We start from the raw sequence: 22,013 nt of genomic DNA on the forward strand, positions 1-22,013 counted from the left end.
CGAGCTACATCCATAAAGAGAGCTCTCAATCACAGCGAGACAGGTTCATCTCACATTCACTGTCTCGCACACACAATCAATACAAATGAAAGACAACAACCATGAGGATCAATAATTATATCTTAGGCTTTTAGTGAAGCTACTGTATAGCTTCTGATGGACTGCATGTCAAGTAGAAGCCATTGGTCTAGTGGCTTTAAGATATGTGGTACTAGAGTCCAAAATCAGCTTCCCGTCAAACCTACCAATGGCTGGTAGATAAGCAATTTGCATACCATTAATTGTATATGTATGTGTGTGTGATATAATATTCAACTAACATAGAAAATATAAATAAATTAAATTAAATTTCCAAGTTAAAAAATAGTTACCAGCTAATGGTTTTATTTACTTACTAAGGCAAGATTTTCACATTTGGTGCTCGGCCAATTTTACTGCACTATTGCACTGTGGGACCTACTGTAGGAATCTGAAGGGCCGACGCACACACTTGTAAAATTCCAAAGTAATGTTTGATTTCCCCCTGAGTAAAGAAGCCTGCCATCAAGCCAAATATTGTCACAACAGCATTGAGAGTTAAAGACGGCATCAGGTACGAACTTGAATCCGAGGGGCCTGGAAAAAGGGAACAACAGCAGTGATTTTAAGAGCATGTTGTGATGATGCTGATCTGATGGGAGAAGTCGGCACTAATGAGTGCTACACACCAATAAGTCGCTGGCCTGCACAGACACTGATTACATGGAAAGTCGGACCTCCACAAACGCACACGCTCTAAAACCCCATGACCTGATTGGCGGTGTAATTTGGGAGGTCTGCCTTTTTCCTTGATTAAAGAGAGAATGGGATTGGTGCTGATTTTGATTTCGGAGTTGGGCCACACTGATTTAGAGGCCCCTCCATCAATCTGAGAGCGTACGTTTACCTCCCACATACTCTTTCCCGAAACCCTAAACCCTCATCTTCATTCGTCATGGCTAGAGTGATTACAAAACTAGATATTTCACATCTTAATCATCATTTAAAAAAATAATGTTGTCTATATTTCAGAAATATTAACGTTTTGAGAACTTGCACCACATGACATTTTACAACATGAACTACCCTTGCCTTATCATGAAAATACATAATATTTTAATAGACATGTTGATCTTAACCCAGTCATGAGGGTCTGCAGGAGACATTTCTAAGAGGAGTTAGTAAGACCACAATACTTTTTTTGGTCACAATACACGACTTTGATTTTGCTTTTAATATTAAAATACTTTTGACTGTTGGACTTGTTGGTCAGACCACATGACTTTGCAGACTTATTTTGTTATTACTATTACCTAAATATTTTAGAGGGAATAAAACACGTCTATCTGCAAAATCAAAGCCTCTCTATGGTAAGTTAAAACACTTGTCTGTTGGACCACATGACTTTGTTGGTCGCACCACAATTTATTTCTTGTTTTATTTATTTACTAAAAATATTTTAAAAAAGAAGAAAAAAAAACTTGTGTCTGATGGTTGCAAAGAGAGAGGCTTTGATTTTGCAAAAGTGCTTTATAATTCTTTCTTCTTATGCATTAAATACAATTTAAATATATTGCACAAAGTCATGTGGTCTCACTAACAAATCATAAGAGGACCACTGCAGGCAGGCAGGCATACATACATATATATATATATATATATATACTGTATATATACACACACACACACACACACACACACACACACACACACACACACACACACACACACACAGACAGTATATATATGATGTTATAATGTGGCAGTTGTATAAACCCTCAAACATTTTTTCAAGGTATCATTCCTTTCCTTAGCAAGCACTACTAAAAAACTCCAGTTCTTTACCTGTTCCACACAGCAGCTGTAAAGCACTCTCTCACTTTCTGTTTACAGGCATCTTAAAATAAAACTTTATTTAATCTGATGCACACAGGGGTGTTATGAACTAATGAAAGAATCTCCTAAAAACTACTCCTGCCACTGATGGCACACATAGGTGGTGTTTTGAGAAACAACCCCATGTTCAAATTAAATCTCGCAGGCTTTATAATGAGAGATCTGAGCAGTGGTGCAGTAATCAGCAGGCTGCGTTATCTCTCACAGACCAGAGAGGATGTGGAGGGAAACCCCCACTGAGACAGCCATTATGGCTCAACAGCACGGCAGCCATATTGGCTCCGCAGCGCACAGGCGGAGGTGCGAGACTGAGCTTTAACAAATCAAAGCTAGCAACTGCAAACAGGGAAGGAAAGCAGAACAGAGGCCTGTGGAGTCAGTCAATCCTTCCGTCGCTGCCTCTTACCGCGGGACACTGTGAAACAAAACAGACGAGTGGAAATGTCCCAAATAAGCACAAATGCTGTAGCTTAATGGCAAAAACCTTCAGTCCAAGCATGGAAAACATTTTTAGAGTGACATATTGGTGACATTTTACGACTCATAAAGAACACCATATGGGGTTGGAATGACAAGATCGTGAGCAAATGATAAGAAATGTTTAACTATTCCAATTTTACTATGCTTGTGGCTGGAAGTAAAAACAAGAGGACCTGACTGTGAGTGCAAAGCTCACGCTGTGTCCCGTCTAGATAAAACTCTGCTAATTAAATTAACGAGGCTTCGTGCGGAGACAGACACTGTCCCTTTCCAGTGTGTCGTCTACAGGGAGGAAGAGATAATGACCACACATTGATCTCAAATAAAACAACTCACATTCTTCACTTAACAATGATGTCAGAAGCACAGAAAACAGAACGTGAGAGAGTTTTACATGCAGAGATTATCTATTTACATTGTAGCATCACTACATCGTGTTGCTAGGTAACAGCCAAAAGTGTTCATGTGATAAAAAAGATAAGAAGTTTTCTTTTGGACTCAATTTCAGAGAGTTGTGCTCTTGAAAATCTCACTCCACACCCTCAAAATTAGGGTTGAGAATTGAGAACTTGTTCTGATTTAGAACTGGTTTCATTAAAATAATAATAATAAATATATAAAACAAAAAATAAACTGGCAAATAAGTAAATAAATACTGTTATCTGGTTGTCCAATGAATGGTAGATGGGGAGAAACCCATTAATCAATCAATTATTAATAACAATACAAGTTATTATTATTATTCAATATAATTTATGAATCATTCAATTACACATCAATACTTAGTTTTGCAATCTCATAGAGTACACACCTCCCAACCAGATTCATGTTCTGTAGAGGTTTTTTCGTTTGTATTTTTTTTTATTGAATCTAAGAGATATTACAATACATTACTCACAAGTATTGTTAGTTTAGTATTGTGTTCGTTTAGTGTTAGTTTAGTATTTTTGGTTAAGAATAAAGTTAAGACAAGGGCAGTTGCATCTTAAAAAAAATGATAACAGAATCGTTAATTTAATCATAAAGGGACTAAGAATGTCGAGAAGGGATTAGAACAGAATAGCTTACAATTCCCAACTCTTGTTACCAGTTTGCACCTGACTGACAGGTGCAATGCACTATGGGAATTTTATCACTAAGCCTGACTGGCTTGGTAAGCGATCAATGTTATTATGCTTTTCTTACACATTATCAAGCCAGACCATAAGAATGTATAATTATGAGCAAGCTATAATCCAGTCAAAGCCACTGTATTTAAGTACCTTTGGGGTCATTTAGATTCCATTGATCAGGCTAAAATCACTGTATTAGCAGCTTTCTTCAACACCTCAGACTTTCCACTGTTATCATGGACACACAACTTCGGATAACGCAATTGAGTAGACAAAAAAAAAAAAATGAAAAGAAATGGGTGAAAAAAAAGAGGAGAGCGGTCAGTTGAAATATGAGATTGTTTTACAGAGTGAAAATCTGAGGCGAATATATACGTGCGGTTCATATATAGATATTGTTTCAGAGGCAATTTGAGTGGCCACGGCAATAAGTAGGCTGGAGGTGGCAGTCGTCTCAGAGCTGTGACGGGCTGTCACACGCAGGCCACTGATAAACGAGCAAACTGAATTGAAAGAGACATGTAATATATATCAGCGTTTTATTCTCTTCTCTCTCTGTATCTCTCATTCACTCTCTTTTTCTTTTTCGTAGCTGGTATTGTTAGAGACCAAAGGCTAGGGATTATATATATACAGTGTACACACACACACACACACAAACTATGAATAATGCGATTACACATACTTATATTTGCTAGGAAAATGATCAATATTACGGTTACATAAGTATTTCATAATTGTATTCATTTTAATTATTGAAAATGTAAATATAAAAAAAATTATTTAATAAAATGTTGTATTCTGAGCCCTGCACGGGCCTCAAATCTAGGCCCTAGCCCGGCCCTGGCCCGAGACGCTCAGGCCCTAGCCCGGCCCGTGTCCGACAGCTCATCATAATTATCAGCCCGAGTCCGACCCGAGCCCGTTTTTTTTTTTTTTTTTTTTTTTTTTTTTTTTTTTAAATATAGGCTACATGTAGCCTGGTCTAGGGCAAACTAACTATTTGCAACCATTAAAATAGTTCCGTTTTGTTAGTTATGTTTCTTATCATTTCTTTATTAAGTTAATTTAGACAAATGTTCGTTTCTTTTTGTTTTTTATTGACGACCAAGCAGTCGACATCGTCAGCGAGTTAAACATGTTTGATCCATTTAGCCTCTCAAATCAACACTTTACTTGGCTACAATAAAATCCATAAAACACCTTAAGCATATCACACATAGACAGTTATAGTTTAAACGTTTATTATCATTTTTTAAAAGCTGAGGCAAACTGCTCTGCTGCTCACAGTCAGCGCTCGCAAACGAAATGAGCTATAGCCTACAATCTAAACAAATCAAATAAATGGCATTAAATTAAAAACAAACATGCACATTATCTTACCTCAAAAATCAAGTCTTCACTACAGAACATGGCCATTCTTATTTCCAATAGTTTCCAACAGACTGATGAAAATAAAGTCGTTTTCAAACGAAAGCCAACAAGACAGCCCCCTAACATGGCTAATAACAGTTTCTTACAGAGCATCGTGAAGAAAAATCACAGCATCCACAGTGGAAGGTTTTAATCCAGTCAGCCCGAACTATCTTGAACTATTCCAGCTGCGCTGAAGTCACGCTCCCTATACTTCTGCTGCTGGCGGGGACACTAAAAACAGCGAGCCGGTCGCGCAAATCTTGGGTCGCGCCGCCGGGAAACCTGTGTGCGTGCGTGTGTGTGTGTGTGCGCGAGCGCGAGCAGACTGTCATGTGTCAGTCATATGTCAGTGTGATAGGTTTAAAACGTCGTTATATGTTTGTTTTTCCATCGTTAACTTCTCATATTTAATTTTAATACATGTCTGAAATAGGCTATAAAAAGAAGGATAAGCCTAAAACAGGCCCGAGGCCCGGCCCGCGTGTGAACTATGACGTGAAAATTGGCCCGAAGCCCGGCCCTAGGGGCGTAAATAAGTCGGGGCCCGTCGGGCTCGGGCTGAAATGCAGGGCTCCTATTATTATTATCATTATAATTTATTATCATTATCTGCATCTGATGGTTCTTTTATAAAAGAATATGATGGTACATTTATTGCATATACTATATATGTTCCCCTACTCTTTTCTATGCTACTGTCTTGTATTTATGATGTCTAACCAACAAATCATTATTCACAAACCCACTGGGCTCAGACACACTAGTGTTCAGCTGAGTGTGTCTCTCTCAGAAGGGGTGAGGTCTGTGTATGTGTTTGTGTACATGTTGACACAGTGCCGGGAATATTGAACAGAGCTCGATAAGTGATTGATGAAGCTGCGAGTGATCAATAACGCCTCCGCATGCAGAGCTGAAATGGCGTGAAAGCTGTCCTTGTAAAGAGACAGAGACTGCGGTGTGCAAGATCAGCTAGATTCATGGACACAGGATAAGTCTAGTCACTGACTTAATGGAGCTTTAAAAGAATATTTTGGGTTATTTTCTAACCTAGATTCTATGGACTGCATTTGTGGCATGCTGTCAATAACCACAGACTTCTTTATAGTGTGCAAACTAACACAAAAAAGCAGTTACAGTAAATCACTCATTACAGAAGCTTTCAAGTAGAGATCTGATGTAACAGTGTGTGGCGTTGGACAAGATTTGATGGGCGAGTGCGGGTTCAGGAAGTAAGACACTCGTGTGTGTGCATGTTTGCATTTTGGAGAGCATCAAAGGTTTCTATGTACAACATGTTTTTGCAGCGTTGAGCAATTTAGACAATCATAAACGTATCTGCTGATTTCTTGAACGCAATGGCCAATCAGAGGTATTTAATTTAGAATCCATCCAGTTGATGGGCCCCATTGACTTTCATAGTACAGTATTTTCTTTTACATACCATGGAAGTCAATGGGGTCCATCAACTGTTCAGTTACCCATATTCTTCAAAATATATTTTGTGTTCAGCAGAAGAAACAAACACATTTTTAGCTGAACGATCCCTCTAACAGTGGTTTGTGAGTGTATGCTTTAAGAACAAATAATTTATCAAGAGCGTTTAGGCTGGGATGCGTAGTTTGTCTAGACGGCGTAAACTATTTCATGGAAATTTCATTGGGGGGGGGAGGAGAACTAAAAGGAGAATCAATATCAGCGTGGCGTTTTCGAGATGCCGAGAGCTCCACGTCCGTGACAAACTTCGACTTGACAGAGACGCACTCTTGCATGTACTGTATTGCATGACAGGTGAGAAAATGTAACATAAAACTAATCAATGTTATATAGTTCAACGTGATGAAATGTTAGAATATGATCTGTATGTTATTCTAATGTTGATCTAGCTTACTAGTCTCATACAGCCAACAAACTAACACATAGAATAACATTACAACTTTCAAAACACACAAATAGTGTAGACCAAGTGAAACAGCCCCTAGCGGCGAATTTTTTTTACATATTGTAGCTTTAAGTGCTAGCTATCAAATTAGCCTTAGTAAGAAAAGATTCTGCTATTTAATTCCAAATTTTTTAAATAAGACATGTTAGTGTTTTGCAAATGCTAAAGTATGTGAATAGCAGATGAGTTGAAAAAGCACAAAGAGATGGTTACAGAGGGCTAAAGTCCCTTTGAAACACAGATGGACACACAACCTACACTTTTAAAATGGGTCAACACTAGATATCTACCATTTTTGCACACACTTTCACACCCCCTTCTGGGAGCTTAGTATGTGTGCGTCCTTTGAGGGTGAAGAATCTGAGGTGAGGGGAGGTGGACGCCTCCCATCCCAGAGGCTCAGAGGAGGATCTGACCATGAGCTGCAGGAGGGTGTCAGTTTGAGGACACAACAAATGAGTGAGCAAGGTTGCAGAGAGGCCTCAGCCGCACATTGCAGATCAAGACAACCTGCCTCACCATGGCATTGTAAAGCAAGACAGCCTGTCTCACCTCTGCCTCTATAACACAGGACAGTCTGACTCACAATCTGCCTCTATAGCTCAGGACAGCTGCACCGCGCATTAGTGAGTTAGTGTCGAGAATTACGGTTATCGTATCTTGTTAATAATAATGTAGTGCTTTATCGCTCATCACTATATATTCAGAAACTGTGGATAATGTAACTGCAAATGTATAGGTCATACCCTTTCCTTCAGCTTGGCCACTTGCTCTCTGTAGAAGGCGTCCTGCTTCCGGAGCTCTTTGTCTCTCTCCTCCAACTGTCTAGCCTGTGGAGAACACACACATACACACAATTGCATTCAATATAACATCACACAGAGTGTCTAGCATCAGCAGACAGCAAAATGAAAAGCTTGGCAGGATGTTCACGCTGATCTTTTCCAAGCAATGATAGTAAATGGGCAGTCAAGCTCCAAAAATGAGAAAAAGCACCCTAAAAATAACACAACAGTTGACAATATGACTAGATTGCTATATCCGAAGCTATTCGAAGTCATTTGATAGCTTTATATGAAGAATAGAAAGAAATTGCAGATGAGTTTTTAGTAATTTTCTTATACATTATAGATACGATGCTACCCATCATTTAATCGTGATATTTGACGGAAAACTAAGGTAATCGATCACAAAACCATGTTTGAATGGAGAACGGTCTTACAAAAGCAAAAAAAAAAAAACATTTCTCCAAAAAGTGTGCAGCGCACAGATAAACGTTGGGGTTATAATGTTCAGGAACAGTGTTTAAAATCTATTTTAACCACTCTCGTCAGCCCTAGGAAGGTCAAACAAATGAGTGGAAAAAACTGTCTCTTTGATATAGCGACAACACTGTATTCTCTAACGCAGTTTAACCAGGCCTCGTCCCCTTTTTGCGCATTCCGTGGGCAGGGATTATTTAAATGAGGAACATTATGACTTCATAAGATCTGGTAAAATCGCGTTGTAGTCCAAACGAGTTTCTTGGAAAGTGGATTCTGTTAAAAAATATATCCCTTTGGAGTGGAATTTTGTGCTCAAATGGAATAAAGTCAGTTTTGGAACAACATGAGTGTGTGTAAATGATGGCTTAATTTAAATTCCGAGGGGAGCTTTTAACATAACTTCAATATATTTCTTCAGGCACAATCATAACTAATCTAAGTCCTTACACATAGCAGCACAGTAGATATTCTCTACCCTGAAGAGTCATTACGGCCTCAGGTTGCTGGCATTGTGAGAGATGACATAGACCTTTGATTATTCCAAGGGCATCAGTTCATGACAGGGTTCATGTGGGAACGTTCACTGGAACCCTCTTTGTGTGTTAGAGGCTTGGTGTGTGTGAATGGAAGAGAGCGATAACATCAGCAGTGGAAGAATAAAAAAATCTTTATGGCCTTATCCGTGATTCTCTGTCCTATCGCACATGTTTCTTCCCCTCTGTCACTCCTGACCTTCAGCTACTAGAAGTGACCCTCACTAATTTATTACACACTCAGAGAGGAGATACAGTATGCTGACAGCCATGTTTACTCATTTTATTTATTTTATTTATTGCCTTTTGTGCCTTCAAAACGTATAGGATTGTTGAAAACAGACTCCAATCGCTTTTTGATTGTGGCTTTACTATACCTAGTTTAATTTCCCCCTAAAGTTGTTGTGGTCTGTTTCCTATCCTAAAAAATAATGAAAAACACGAAGGAATTTTTTTTTTAAAGATAATTAATGAGATAATCAATAAGAAAATAATACTCGAATAATAAATTTCAGGTGGAATTCGAAAAATTTGAATATCGTGCAAAAGTTCATTTATTTCAGTAATTCAACTTTAAAGGTGAAACTAATATATTATATAGACTCATTACATGCAAAGTGAGATATTTCAAGCCTTTATTTGTTATAATTTTGATGATTATGGCTTACAGCTATGAAAACTTTTTCACAATATTCTAATTTTGAATTTGGGCTTTTCATAAGCTGCAAGCCATAATCATCAAAATTATAACAAATAAAGGCTTGAAATATCTCACTTTGCATGTAATGAGTCTATATAATATATTAGTTTCACCTTTTAAGTTGAATTACTGAAATAAATGAACTTTTGCACGATATTAAAACAGTATTAAACAGATATTAAACAGTGAACAGAGTTTCACCCGTACTTAAAATATACATTTCTAAAAAAATATAAATGTAATAAATGTTTATTTTACTAACTAAAATTTTAAAAAACTGTTTAAAAAAAGAAAGTAGAAATGTTATTTTTTTTTTTAAAGACATTTTTTGATTATGTTGTGCTGGTCATCTTGGACTTCAACTAACATGTAGCAGCGTGGATGCAGCATCATGCAAAAGTTATCAGATTCGCATTCAGCCATGATTCATTTATTTAGTAAGCAAAAGTGTCCCATTGCACATTTAAATAATGTGGCTCCTTACATATGAACAATGAAACAAAAATGAAAATTAATTTCTGCGCTGCTGTAGAAACACAATGGCAAGATGAGGACATCAAACAAAAGAAAAAAAAATGATGATTAGAAAAAATCTCAGCAGTAAATCACAAAAAGAGAGAGGTATAGTATATTTAGGCATGCAGTACTGCAGCAGAAACCAGGTTGAGACAGATATGGGATGTATAAATCAAACCTCTCTTGTGCCTTACCTTTCTCTCCATTTGCTGGAGTGAGGGAGCAGAAAGAAAAGGACAGAGAAAGAGAGAACAGAAATTTAACGATGAAGTTCCTATAATTACATTCAGTATTCAAAGGCTGAAGCGCACACACACACAAACACAAAGACTGCAGTGTGAAGCAGCGGGGTGTTGCTATAGTGCAGGAACACAGAGACGGCACGTTCATCTCAGTGTTATCAAACACTGTCGCAAGGTGAGAAGGAGCTCTTCACAACAAATCTCATCTAAAATCTAAACCCTGAAAATCTGATCTAATCTAAATCTAATCAGAGCGGAGCGATCTCCATCAGAGCTCAACTCCAGCGCTCATGGAGGCCGGTGCGGCTGATGAACTTCTCACTCACTCGTATATATCTATTAACCCGCAGGTAAGTCTGCCGTGATTTCTAGGTCACTAAGAAGTGTTAATAATCCCAAAGAAAATTAAATTTTTTCATCTTCTCACGCATGCAAATTTCTCATTCGTTTTATAATGGGAAAGGTAACATCACCACATGACATTATTGAAAATGACATTATTTTTCTGCAGAAAACTGTTGCTTGCTTTTTGGTTGGGCCTTAAAGGTCATGGTCAGGGCATTGCTAAGTGGTTGCAAAGGTACTCTGAGGAGTTGTTTTTTCATGTTGCTAGGTGGTTTTCAAGTCAGTTGCTTGCTTATCTGATATTATGGTCTCTAAATGTGGTTTGGTTCCATCATTCAAATGCAAGTTTCGCAGGAATTTCTCCCATACACCTTTTATGGCTTGCTCTTTTGAAAAATTAAAATCTAACTACTTAGAAAAGTAATAAAACACCACTCTTGAATCAATGTGTGAATTTCCGCTTGTCAGTTAAGAGTTTTGCGGCATAAAAAAAGTCCCTAACCCAAAGTATGAGCATGATTATTACTTGAAATACTTGTTACTTGAAATAAAATAAACATGAAGTGAAATAAAATCAAATATAAAAAACAAATTTCAGCTAGCTGCTAAGGCAACGTCAGTTTGATTTAGCTTAACTTAATGTACAAATAAATAAAAATACTAAATCATAAATTTTTTTTTATATAATAATATAAGGTACAAAAGCGAAAAGGTACATCTTTGTATTTGATTTACCCCTAAATTCCTTCAAGGTACATAATATGTTTAAAGTACATATTAGTACATGTACATATTAGTACTTTAAACATACTAGCACCTTTTAGCTTTTGTATCTTAGGGTACTGCCCCAGTGACAGCTTTGTACTTTTTTTTCTGATAGTGTGTGTAACATGATTAAATAGCAACACACAGTTGTAGTTTAATCAAGTCCCACACCTGCAGCAGTGAAGACGGACAGAACTGCTCTCCAAAAACACCCACAGCCCTCGACAGAAGAGGTCCAACCCTCTGGCAGAATAAATCTGACCTCTGCACTGTTCCCTTCCAGCACTCACACACAAAAACAGACACATTCAAGTCTGCAAGCCAATCGAGGCCTTTGCGTGGGCGAGAAGCATTGTGGGTAATCAGTCAAGGAGACATTATGGCTCCAAATTTTCAATGAAAAAAAAAATGCAGCTACCACCATTGACCTTCAGCTTGAAAAACACACACACACACACACACACTGATGGAGCAGCTGCATTCACAGACCAGTAGGCAAACGCAGTGAAAGCGTATCCAATGAGCAATTAAAGGACAGGGAGGCACTGCCACCAATGCGCACGCAGGGATTTTCCCTTTCATTCAATGAATCACGGGGGCATATGGCAGCCCTCTGTCGCTCAGTCACACAGACTGTCAGGATTATTTCCATCACATCACACTCATTCATTCTCCTGCAGGTCATATAATCAAATTACACTGCTTACATAGGGCCCTGAGTCACATGACCAATCGCTCGCTATTATCCCACTAATGAAGAACAGGGAGTGGGATGGGAGGCTGAGAAATGAAAGTGAAACTACAAACACCAAGAACAAAAAATGGGGAAGATGGAAGGGAGGACAATGAGAGTGATTTATCATACAAGTCACACCTCTCATGACACGTATCTGGACGAAGAGAGAGAGTGACCCACGGTAATCCACTGCAATCCAACTGTTCTACAAAATACTTATTTTTTTAACAAACTGGTGACAGTTTGTTTTTCAGAAAAAAAATTGAGCTTAGAGAGAAATTATCACTGTTTTCCCCCGTCAGTCCCAATATAGTTAGCGTTATAGTGAGCTCCTTCCGTTTGTTCAGTCCGATTGCGAATCCTGCATCACATTGTGACTAATTCATAAACTAAATCTGTATTTAAATGTACCGCTCAAGCTGTTTAGATCAAACTGAAATGAAAAAAATATTAAATATACTGGCCATATATATATGCATCGCAAAAAAAATAATAAAATAAAATAAAAACGAATTATTGTATTGATTTCACTGTTATTTGTTAGGAGTTCTGGAGAAGAAAATGTTTTTTTTTAGGCATCACCAAATTTCATTAGAATAGTTCTTGTCCGTATGTCTTTGGTTTTAGAGGGATTTGATTTGAGCCATCTATAATGTTGCATTTTCTGAAAAAGTCACTGGACTTATTATTCATGTTAAAATTTTAAAATCACATTTGGCCTAGGACACTACTCATTCTGGGCCCAGTTTCCAACATTAGGATTCTTCAGAAGGAAATGCAGAGTTGCAGGTGCTACACAGCCAGGAACCGCAAAACGTGTGGCTTTATTTAACACCTTTTTTTTATTTAATTCTTATGTTCAAGAATAGAAGTATCTGAAAAATTGTCCAAATTAATATCTATACTTCACTGCTGACATTGCTGATCTGTGAATATGGGAAGTTGTGCTCCAAGTGGCTCATCTGTATATAGTCATCAATAGAGTCAGTAGTTCAGAACAGGTTTGCTTAGTTTTGATAAAACAGGAAAGGAAGTTCTGAAAGTTATTATAATAATTTCAAAGTACAGCGAACCGTTTTATTTCCAAAGGATCTAGGAAAACTTAATTTCTCATTATATGACCCATTAAAAACACTGCCATCCCTGCGACAATATTTGCATTTTGTTGTTGCCCACTCACAACCATTATAAAAAAAAAAAACCTAATGGCCTGACTCAAATGAATATTCTGGGTTATTTTCAATCTAATGTCTTTGCACAGCGCCATAAGCGTGTCAACAAAAATGAAATAACAGCAAATGCATTTCCAATTTGTTTATACACACAAAAGTACAAGCCAGACACCAAGCGTGCCACAGATAGACATCAAGTTGACTATAATTCTAAACTATTCTTTTAAAGACACAACCGAACACTATCAACAAAGGAATCTTTTGTGAGATGAGCAATAAAAACAGATGCCCAGTGACATTTATCATGCCGTATCCACTAAGCGAGAATTCAGCACGGCCCAAAGCAACAGATGGGCCGCATTTCCTCCAGCTCTCTAACTCCGAAAAAAACTTCGACAGATATAATGCGTCAAAAACTTTGTATTAATTGCGAGCTCGCCACTTCCCACACAATCTCCGGTCTCGCACGGCAGGATGACTCCGGCATCACCGCGGCAGACCCCATGGTCAAATTAAACGGGTCGTTTAGAAGGAAAAGTGTCTCGCTGAATATCAATTAGCTGCAGCTGAATAATTAAGAAGAGCAATGTTTTTAATTAGCCAAGTGCTGGAGAGTTTGAGCTCACGCAGAACATTCTGACATAACAGGTAAAAGCATGTGCTGAGTCAGGGAGAGATTTAAAAACATCCCTCATTCTTCATATTTTCATGATTCTACCTCCATTTCGACTCCTCATTTCACCTGCTATGTCATTTGCTCTCCTACGCAAAGTGCAAATGACGTTTAGGCAGCTCAAGTTGGGTCCGTAAGGTTTGTGCATTGCCTCTTAATGAACACACAGGGACCCACACATGACAACAAATGAATGCTCTTTGTTAAAAACGTTGTCTCTTTCACCATGACCTTCGACGGCCAAACCGAACGAGGTCAGAGTTACTCAGGCTCCGGCATCCATCACCAGGAACTCAGTTGCCAGAACAAACTCGCAGTGTGCCAAGAGTTCACCTGCCCAGCAGGCACAGGTCGAAGGCCAAATGTCGGGTCACAGCCAGCCTGCTCAGATCTAATTGGCACTGAGAAGTATGAGAATAAAAGTGATAATGAGAGAGTGTAAATGTGTATGTTGTAGGAAAAAGATGTGTGATTGTTTGAGCAGGTGTGGTTGGAAACGGAGTTTAAACTAATATTAAAAAAATATTCTAAAAAAAAATATTATAATTAATATCCAATAAAATGGATCAAAGCCGATAAAACCAAAACATACCTTTAACAAGGTCGATTTATGCATGACAATGTGCAAATATGGTAGATTTCACACAGTTTCAAACTAAGCATCTTCATCACATGGGACGATCCATTGAATCATGCTAAGAGGTGTCTGGAAATCCAGTGCATTAGCCAGCAGTCTGTGCTGCTATGACAGAAAGGGTCAGTGGGTAATTGAGAAGGATGCTGAACAGAGGTCAGAGGTCATTCTAGCGTAGGCAGAAGGAGTTGGCCTTCTGTGTAGGACTGGACATGTCCTCTACTGAGACAGGGGGGGGGGTGAATGAACTGTCCTGCCAGTGTCTGGGCCTCATTTTCTGTGAGCAAAGATCAAATTAGCAGCAAACCAGAAGGCCTGTCCTTTACTATTAAAGGGACCAGATACAAAGATTTCCCAATCACACTTGGTGCCCTACATCCCGACCCCCACTCTACGAACGACCTGGCACTCTGACACCACGATCGATCCAGTGCCCTAAAACACACAAGCATGCACACGCTCTTCTGTCCACCTGTCAAAATGCATCTCCATCCGATCCATATGAATTGACAGGCACCAGATCTGCTCATAAACAGATATATCAAAATTAGGAATATTGTCATTGAAATATCGTGTATTCTAATCTAGTTCTGATTAGCACAAGCCATCAGACTACCAAACAAGCCACTTTGAGTAGGTTACATATTTCATTAAAAAAAGGTACCGTAATTAATTAATTAGGCCCAAATGAGTTTTGTCCCCTTCCTCAAGTGACAGATTCATATTTAGAAATAAACATAATATTTGTATTTATTTATTGATTTGTTTGTTTGGTTGGTTGGTAGGTAATGTGACTTCACAGCATGAACAGCCAGGACACAATTCATTTTTTACATGAATTGTATAAATCCAATGTGACATTTTGCAAAATTATATGCTTAATTTACCCTTGCCGTAAAAATGAAGGACAGCGAAAACAGTCTGTGATGCGATAGCGAGGTGTTAGACCTCATTAAAATATTTGTAAAAAAAATAGAAAAATAAATAATTAAAAAAAAAGTAATAAATTAACATCTATTTAAAAAGAATGTAATAACTTTTTTTATTTTGTCATTTATAAAGCATGTCTAAAACAATAACAATTAACTATATTGGTAAATTATAGAATACCTTTTTTAAATGTTTATAACTTTACATTAACAATGTAGTCAATTATTTCAATTAAGGTATGTTTAATAAAGTAGTTATGATTTATAATTCATTATTAATTAAATAAATTATATAAACCAATTAAAATGAAATAGAAATGTTGCCGTTTAGAACATTGTCTGAGCCACAATTAAAATGTCATGTGAATTCAAAAATGTTGAATTAGAGCACAACATTTTGCACTTTCACTGGTGGTGTGAATGTATCCTAATTCTCCCATTGTGTTAAATGGCTGTACGTGTCATTGAGGTTTAGAGCCCATGTCACTGTCTGTGCCAGGCCAGCTGTCAGTCTACGGGTCAAGCTCGGACCAACCTGATCATACAGTCTGATTAATTAACTGATCAGCAGCCCGAGGTATTAACTGATGCCTAAAGCACTTTTCAGCTCGCGTTATCTCTGCTGAGGCCATATGGGCAAAACCATGGGGAAATCAAATCATCAGTCACGTTCATGGAGAGCGGTCTCTAAGGAGGGCTAAGCCATCTATTACCACCAAGAGAGAACAGTCGAATAAAGAGGAGAGAGACACCCCTGCAGACAGAGAGCAGCAGAGGTAGACAATAGAGCGGGGATCTAGGACAAAACAAAAGAGCGTTCCACTCTCTAATATCCAACTCTAGGACACACGGAGGGACCCGAAAGGCTGAACAATTGCCTTTGGAATAAAAGTTCTCCCTCAGGAGAATGAGGGAACAAATAAGAGAGGGAGAGAGAAAGGGGAAAAGACAAAGACAGAGAGAGGGTCGAGGAAAAAAATCGAGATACATAACTGAGAGAAAGAGAAGTGTGGTTGCCCTTCAGACATGCAGTTGACTTTGCATTTCCTGCTGATGGTGACCGCATGACTTCTGTGTGTATGACCTCATGACTGTAATGAGATGGAGCTCTTTACATATTCATGTCCACTGGGGCTTTCTAGGTAAAGGAGGGCTGCCCTTGGTATCTCCCAGTCAACTTTATTTCCATGGCAGTTCAAGGTGAGCCTTGTTTGACAATACCTATATATAACTGGCCTTATTTTCTTTTATCACTTGTGAGGATCAAAGAGACATCAGCAGACTACTTGAATATGATCAAATGTTTCTTCTTATATAATATACTAGCTCTATAATGTTTTATTAGTGGTGCTTGTTAAAAAACCTTGACTTGAACTAAAACACCTTTCTAGTGAAAACAATGACTGACCTATAGTGACGTCATTTCAGATGGAGATTATGAATAGGTAATCTACTGCTAAGCCTGCAGTTCCCAGATGTGAAACCACTGAACCACTGAATTTGTGGAAGCGAATCTGTAAAGCGAAATAAAATGGACCGAAAGTTGCCCGTCGAATATTATAAGCTTGTATTTCTAAACAGAATTAACATTTTGGAAGGGAAATCTGAAAGGTGAAAATAGATTATTGAATTTTTAAATCATGAAAATGTGTGTGAAATCTTTGAATTGAATTATTCACAACTTACATATACAACCATGTTGAATTTTTAGCCCATTAAAAATGCAAGCCCTAAAAATACAATGCATTATAAGGCAAGCACGGTTAATCCAATGCATATTTTTTATCAATTAGTGCAATTCAACAAGCTTTTCTGTTTGAAAAACATTTGGTATTATTTTACTCCCATAGCTGCTTTATGGTAGAAATTGAAGTTGTAATTCTAAATGAAAGTGATACAGTTTTTTTCATGTGTTATACTGTAAAACGGCTGCTTTAAAGCTATATATTTTATAAAGTGGTATATAAATCAGGGCTGCCCCCTAATAGTAGACTAAACGTCGCAGACGGTAAAGGCTTAAACTAAATATATTAAAGGCTCGTTATGGTTTAGTATTCCCCCCAGTAATTATTTAAGCAATCAAATTAATAGAAGCTTGCAAGTTCTCACTACTGTCATTTTTGTTGAAATGTTCACATTTTGAAAGCAAGCAGCAAACATTTACATATTCGACACTTTATGTGTTAATGTTTTATTTACATTTAAACGGCACTTTTGGCAGCATCATGTTGTTCACTAACACTACCGCTGGTATACCGCTTTGGTCGAAGTCAACTTGATTGCATACTTTTGCTGAACGTGCTGAATGTGTTTGAGATCAAACAATAAATAAAGATCCCTGTCATAGAAATTACATCTAGAAATGCCTTATAAACCACTCAAAACAACTTTGCAATGGCACAAAAACACACTAAAGCACTCAGAACTTGTGCTAACAAAAATATTACATAATTTATTCCAGGTTATTCTGAGAGATACAATTTCGCACACACACACAAAGTGGGAGTTAGAATTTAAATTGTGCTAAAAGATTCTACTGCAGATCTGTGACCGGTGGCAGGACAGTAACTCCCACATGGCAGCTCACATTTGGGCATCTTCCCAATTAAAGGCCGATAAACAGCAGGGCTGTGCTCTCACCAAACTGAGCAATTATCAGTGTGCCTCAATTCACTGTGGAAAGTGTTGTCTTCATTTGCAAAAAAGGTTTTTTTTTTGTTTCTTTTTACTATTTTGCTAATGCAGACAAGAAAACAAAATGAAACTGAGGCAGCTGGAAGCAGCACGCCCCAAAAACATGAATCAAGGGTGAATAAAGCCAATGTCAATATGGGCATTAGTGGAAATCTAATTATGGCATTTGTCCATCTGGAGAAACCTCATGAACTGGTCCATTCACATCCGAGTAAAGCCCTTTTCACCCAAAGATGCATGTTCAATCATGTTTACTATGTAAATTTAGCAAGGGATAATGTACAGTTGGCCGGTCGTTACCACAAAATGAACCCAGATGGGGGAGCAGCGGTCTTAAATCACCCTGAAAGAGTTTATTTTGCTATAATGACCGTCTGAGTGTACATTATCCTGCTTATTAAATGTCCACTTACCAAATAAATTAATATATGAATGGACTTGAAATATTGATTTTGAGCTAAATTATTTTATGCGAGAAAAAGAGACTGCAGAGCAGAAAACCAAGAAAAAACAAACCAAGTAAAATTATTAGAAAAAAGTCTTGTGGTCATTATTCAAAATATTTATAAACTGGGTTCCAAAATTGACCAATCAGAATCAAGTATTTCAGCAATCTGTGCAATAAACTGACTACGACAGATACTTTATTCTTCATTTTTATGTCAATGTTCCACTTTTTTGTCTAATTTCAGTGTCCTTCACCTCAGTACCAGGTCAAAATACACCTTTGTTCATTCTACTGCTCACAATGCTTCAGGCGTACTTTAATTGCAAATCTACGCTCGTAATGAAGTGTGATAATCAAGGATTAGGGCTGTGGATAAGGAAAGCCCAGATCATAACAGCTATATCCCACTTATTTCAGTCTGTCAGGAGCTCTGCCATCTTTGCCAAGAAAGTGATTTTTTTTTTCTTTTTATATAACTGGGGAAGTCAGTTTCGAGATTTAAAATGAGGTCTAAAAATAGCAGTGTTTTCAAATACCTTCTCTCTCTAGAGGCATGGCTACAGTACATGCAGAAACCCTCCTGTTGCCTTTTGGGCTGTAAATTGACTTCACAAGCTGCTCTGTCAGAAAGCAGCTTTCCTGACACCTGCTGCCATCCATCAATCCAACCCTGGTCATAGCTCATGGAAACGGGCGGCCGGCGGAGCCAATTAGCTGCCGGGGTGAGCGCCGGGCACCGGTGCCAACCGGAGACCCAGCCAATTAGGGCCAGTTTCAGAACACTGGCACTGCAGGTGGGCAGCAAAGGCTACAAAACTCAGTGAACAAGGGGGAATCAGCAGGGAGCCCAACCCGAGGAGGAGACGAGAGAAAACAAGCACACACACGAAACGGGATCGTATGTTACACGCCTAATTTACTGAAACTGAAACTAGCCATCCACACACCCACGTATTTACATGCTGAACATATACGGTTAGTCGTAGATTACCATAAATCCAAAACACCTACCTCACTGCATTGGCAAAACATTTTGCAGATTCACAAATAGCATCCATAGTTGGCACATAGATCCTGGTTTGCATGTACAGCCATGATAAAGCGATTTGATATAAAATGTTACAAGGTTCATGCTTTACATGAGATTTACAGGAAAAGCTCAAAATAATGCTACATAAATTAAATATATAGCACTGTCAATGTAAAAAAAGTGCTTAAACCTTCCCCAACACTGTTCTACAAGACATCATTTCTTCACCTTTCTTCATCATTTTAATTTAAACTAATTATCCTGTACACAAGCTTACATACCCTTAATTCTTAATATATTTTCAAGAATCAGAGACTGTTTGTAGACATTTGTGAGCATGTAGTTTGTCCAGAGCAGTCAATCTGTCCACCCTTTTTTTTTTTTTTTTTTTTTACCATGAACAAAAAACCAACAGGTCCACCAAGTTCTTGGGTTTTACTCTTCACATTTTGAATCATCCCTACAGTAGTTATTTGATGTTGAGATCAACTCAGGACAACTAAACAGTCACAAAAAGACTGCAAAACGTCATCAATGCTCAAGGAGGCAAAACAAGATTACGAACCAAGGTTGTGTAAACTTTTGAACAGAATAGTGTAAATTGACGTATTATTTTGTCTTGTGGGATACATGTAAACATATGTTATCTATTAAAAATGCTGAAAATCTTATGGATTTTTCAAAGGGTACATAAACTTATCAGCACATTCACATGAGAAACACCATTCTGCATGAATACTAACACATCTCCATTCATATTGCAGGACACACACACAAAACATCCTGTTTATCTCACTTAAGACTGCAAACATGGAGAAAACTCATTTCTCAGACCTCTTGAGCAAGGTAAAGAGGGGATTTTTTGTCTGCCCTTCCCAAATACCACCAACAAGTACATCCAATTCAAAAACCAGCAAGTCCTCTTTTAATACCTGGGAAATTAAATTGTGGGGTATTATCAGTCAGGGCCAGTCAGCTGTATCTAAAATGTGACAGCGTTTGAAGCACACAGATTTGCAAGGGGGACGCTTGCTATGGCTGGCACTATTTGAAGAGGTAGAGAGAGGGAGAGAAGGAGAGAGGGAGGGAGAGAGAGAGAGAGAGAGAGAGAGAGAGAGAGAGAGAGAGAGAGAGAGAGAGAGAGGGAGAGAGGGAGAGAGGGAGAGAGGGAGAGAGGGAGAGAGGGAGAGAGGGAAAGAGGGAAAGAGGGAGAGAGGGAGAGAGGGAGAGAGGGGCAGAGAGAGAGAGGGGCAGAGAGAGAGAGAGAATTTTGGGGAAGGGGGACATTTGTGCTCTTGAAATACAAGCTTAACTGAAGTGGCGTCTGCAGCTCATCCAACCATCAAATAAAAACATCTGCAGACTCTAATAGGTAGAGCTGATTGTGGAAGCAGAAAACTCAATTTGAAATCTGAGAAAGAAAAAAGAAAAAAAAGAAGAAAAAAAAAGTTCAGCCATAGTTCAAACTGTCAACTAAAATAAAAGTAATACGGATTCATTAAAAAAATTAAAATCATATACAGGTCACATGAAATGAAGACTCCAGTACACTCCAATCAAAATAGTAAATGAATAATAATCAATAAAATTAATAACATTATTTAAATTAAAATATCCACACCATTAAAAAAGTAAACCATTAAGATTTGATTAAGTTCAAGTCAATATTGCCATATTGAAAAGAAAAAAATACTAAGTGCCCACTTAATTACCACAATAACAAATTTAAAAATTTTTTTTTAAATTAGTTTGTTAAGTGTTAAATAAGTGATAATGAATATTTTGTCACAAAATATTTGCAAGAGGTTTACACAGTCAGATAATTTCGAAACACTTTTGGTTGACTGTAAAAACAACAATCCCTTGTGATTTGCCGGGTGAGAACATGTCAGGCACACATTTCAGGAGCTTGTGCAAAAGACTGTCTGATCTTTTGTCTCAACAAATCACGTCGCCAGCCATCGAATAAGTTGCATCGGTCACCGGGTTGCAGATTGATGACTCTGCGTTTGATTGAAATGTTTGCCCCGGGGTTTGCCAGTGTCTGAATGAAATGATATGCGTTGTGATTGATTGGCTGTCCTGAAAGATCGCTAAAGGGCCAGAATCACTGAAACCCAAACACTACCAGACTTGACGAGTTTATTAATGTCTAGAATCGCTGACAGCATGTATGGTTGAAGAGATACACGAGAACTTCTCGCCACAGTGCAGAAATCACAAAAATACATTGCAATACATCTAAAAATGAGCAAGTTCGATATACTCAACAGGTCTATTGGGAAAATGACCCTCGAGTTTGAATTCATAGCAAAACATCTAAGGAAACAGAAGCCATTACAAATGTCAAATAACATCCATTCTTGTGTCCACCAAACAAGCTGACATACAAGAATCCAGAACCACAAAACAAGAACACTGCAAGTGCTTTCGAAACCTAGCAAAACTCAGGGTCTTTTGGCTGGAGAAA

General features: G+C 38.0%; 1 protein-coding gene across 6 annotated transcripts in view; it reads right to left on the reverse strand.

Annotated features, from left to right (window-relative positions):
* Positions 1-22,013, reverse strand: part of chchd3a (coiled-coil-helix-coiled-coil-helix domain containing 3a) — a 62,030-nt gene that overhangs the window by 15,194 nt on the left and 24,823 nt on the right. For 3 of the 6 annotated variants that reach the window (XM_079622848.1, XM_079622846.1, XM_079622844.1), the window contains 2 exons: positions 10,070-10,084; positions 7,608-7,691 (listed from right to left, as the gene is read on the reverse strand). In XM_079622848.1, the coding sequence (XP_079478974.1) occupies positions 7,608-7,691; positions 10,070-10,084 (99 nt within the window). The remainder of the gene's footprint in view (positions 1-7,607; positions 7,692-10,069; positions 10,085-22,013) is intronic. The other 3 variants (XM_079622847.1, XM_079622849.1, XM_079622845.1) reach the window with 1 other exon arrangement.

The sequence above is a fragment of the Phoxinus phoxinus genome (genome assembly GCF_949152265.1).
Source record: "Phoxinus phoxinus genome assembly, chromosome: 9".
Lineage (NCBI taxonomy): Eukaryota > Metazoa > Chordata > Actinopteri > Cypriniformes > Leuciscidae > Phoxinus > Phoxinus phoxinus.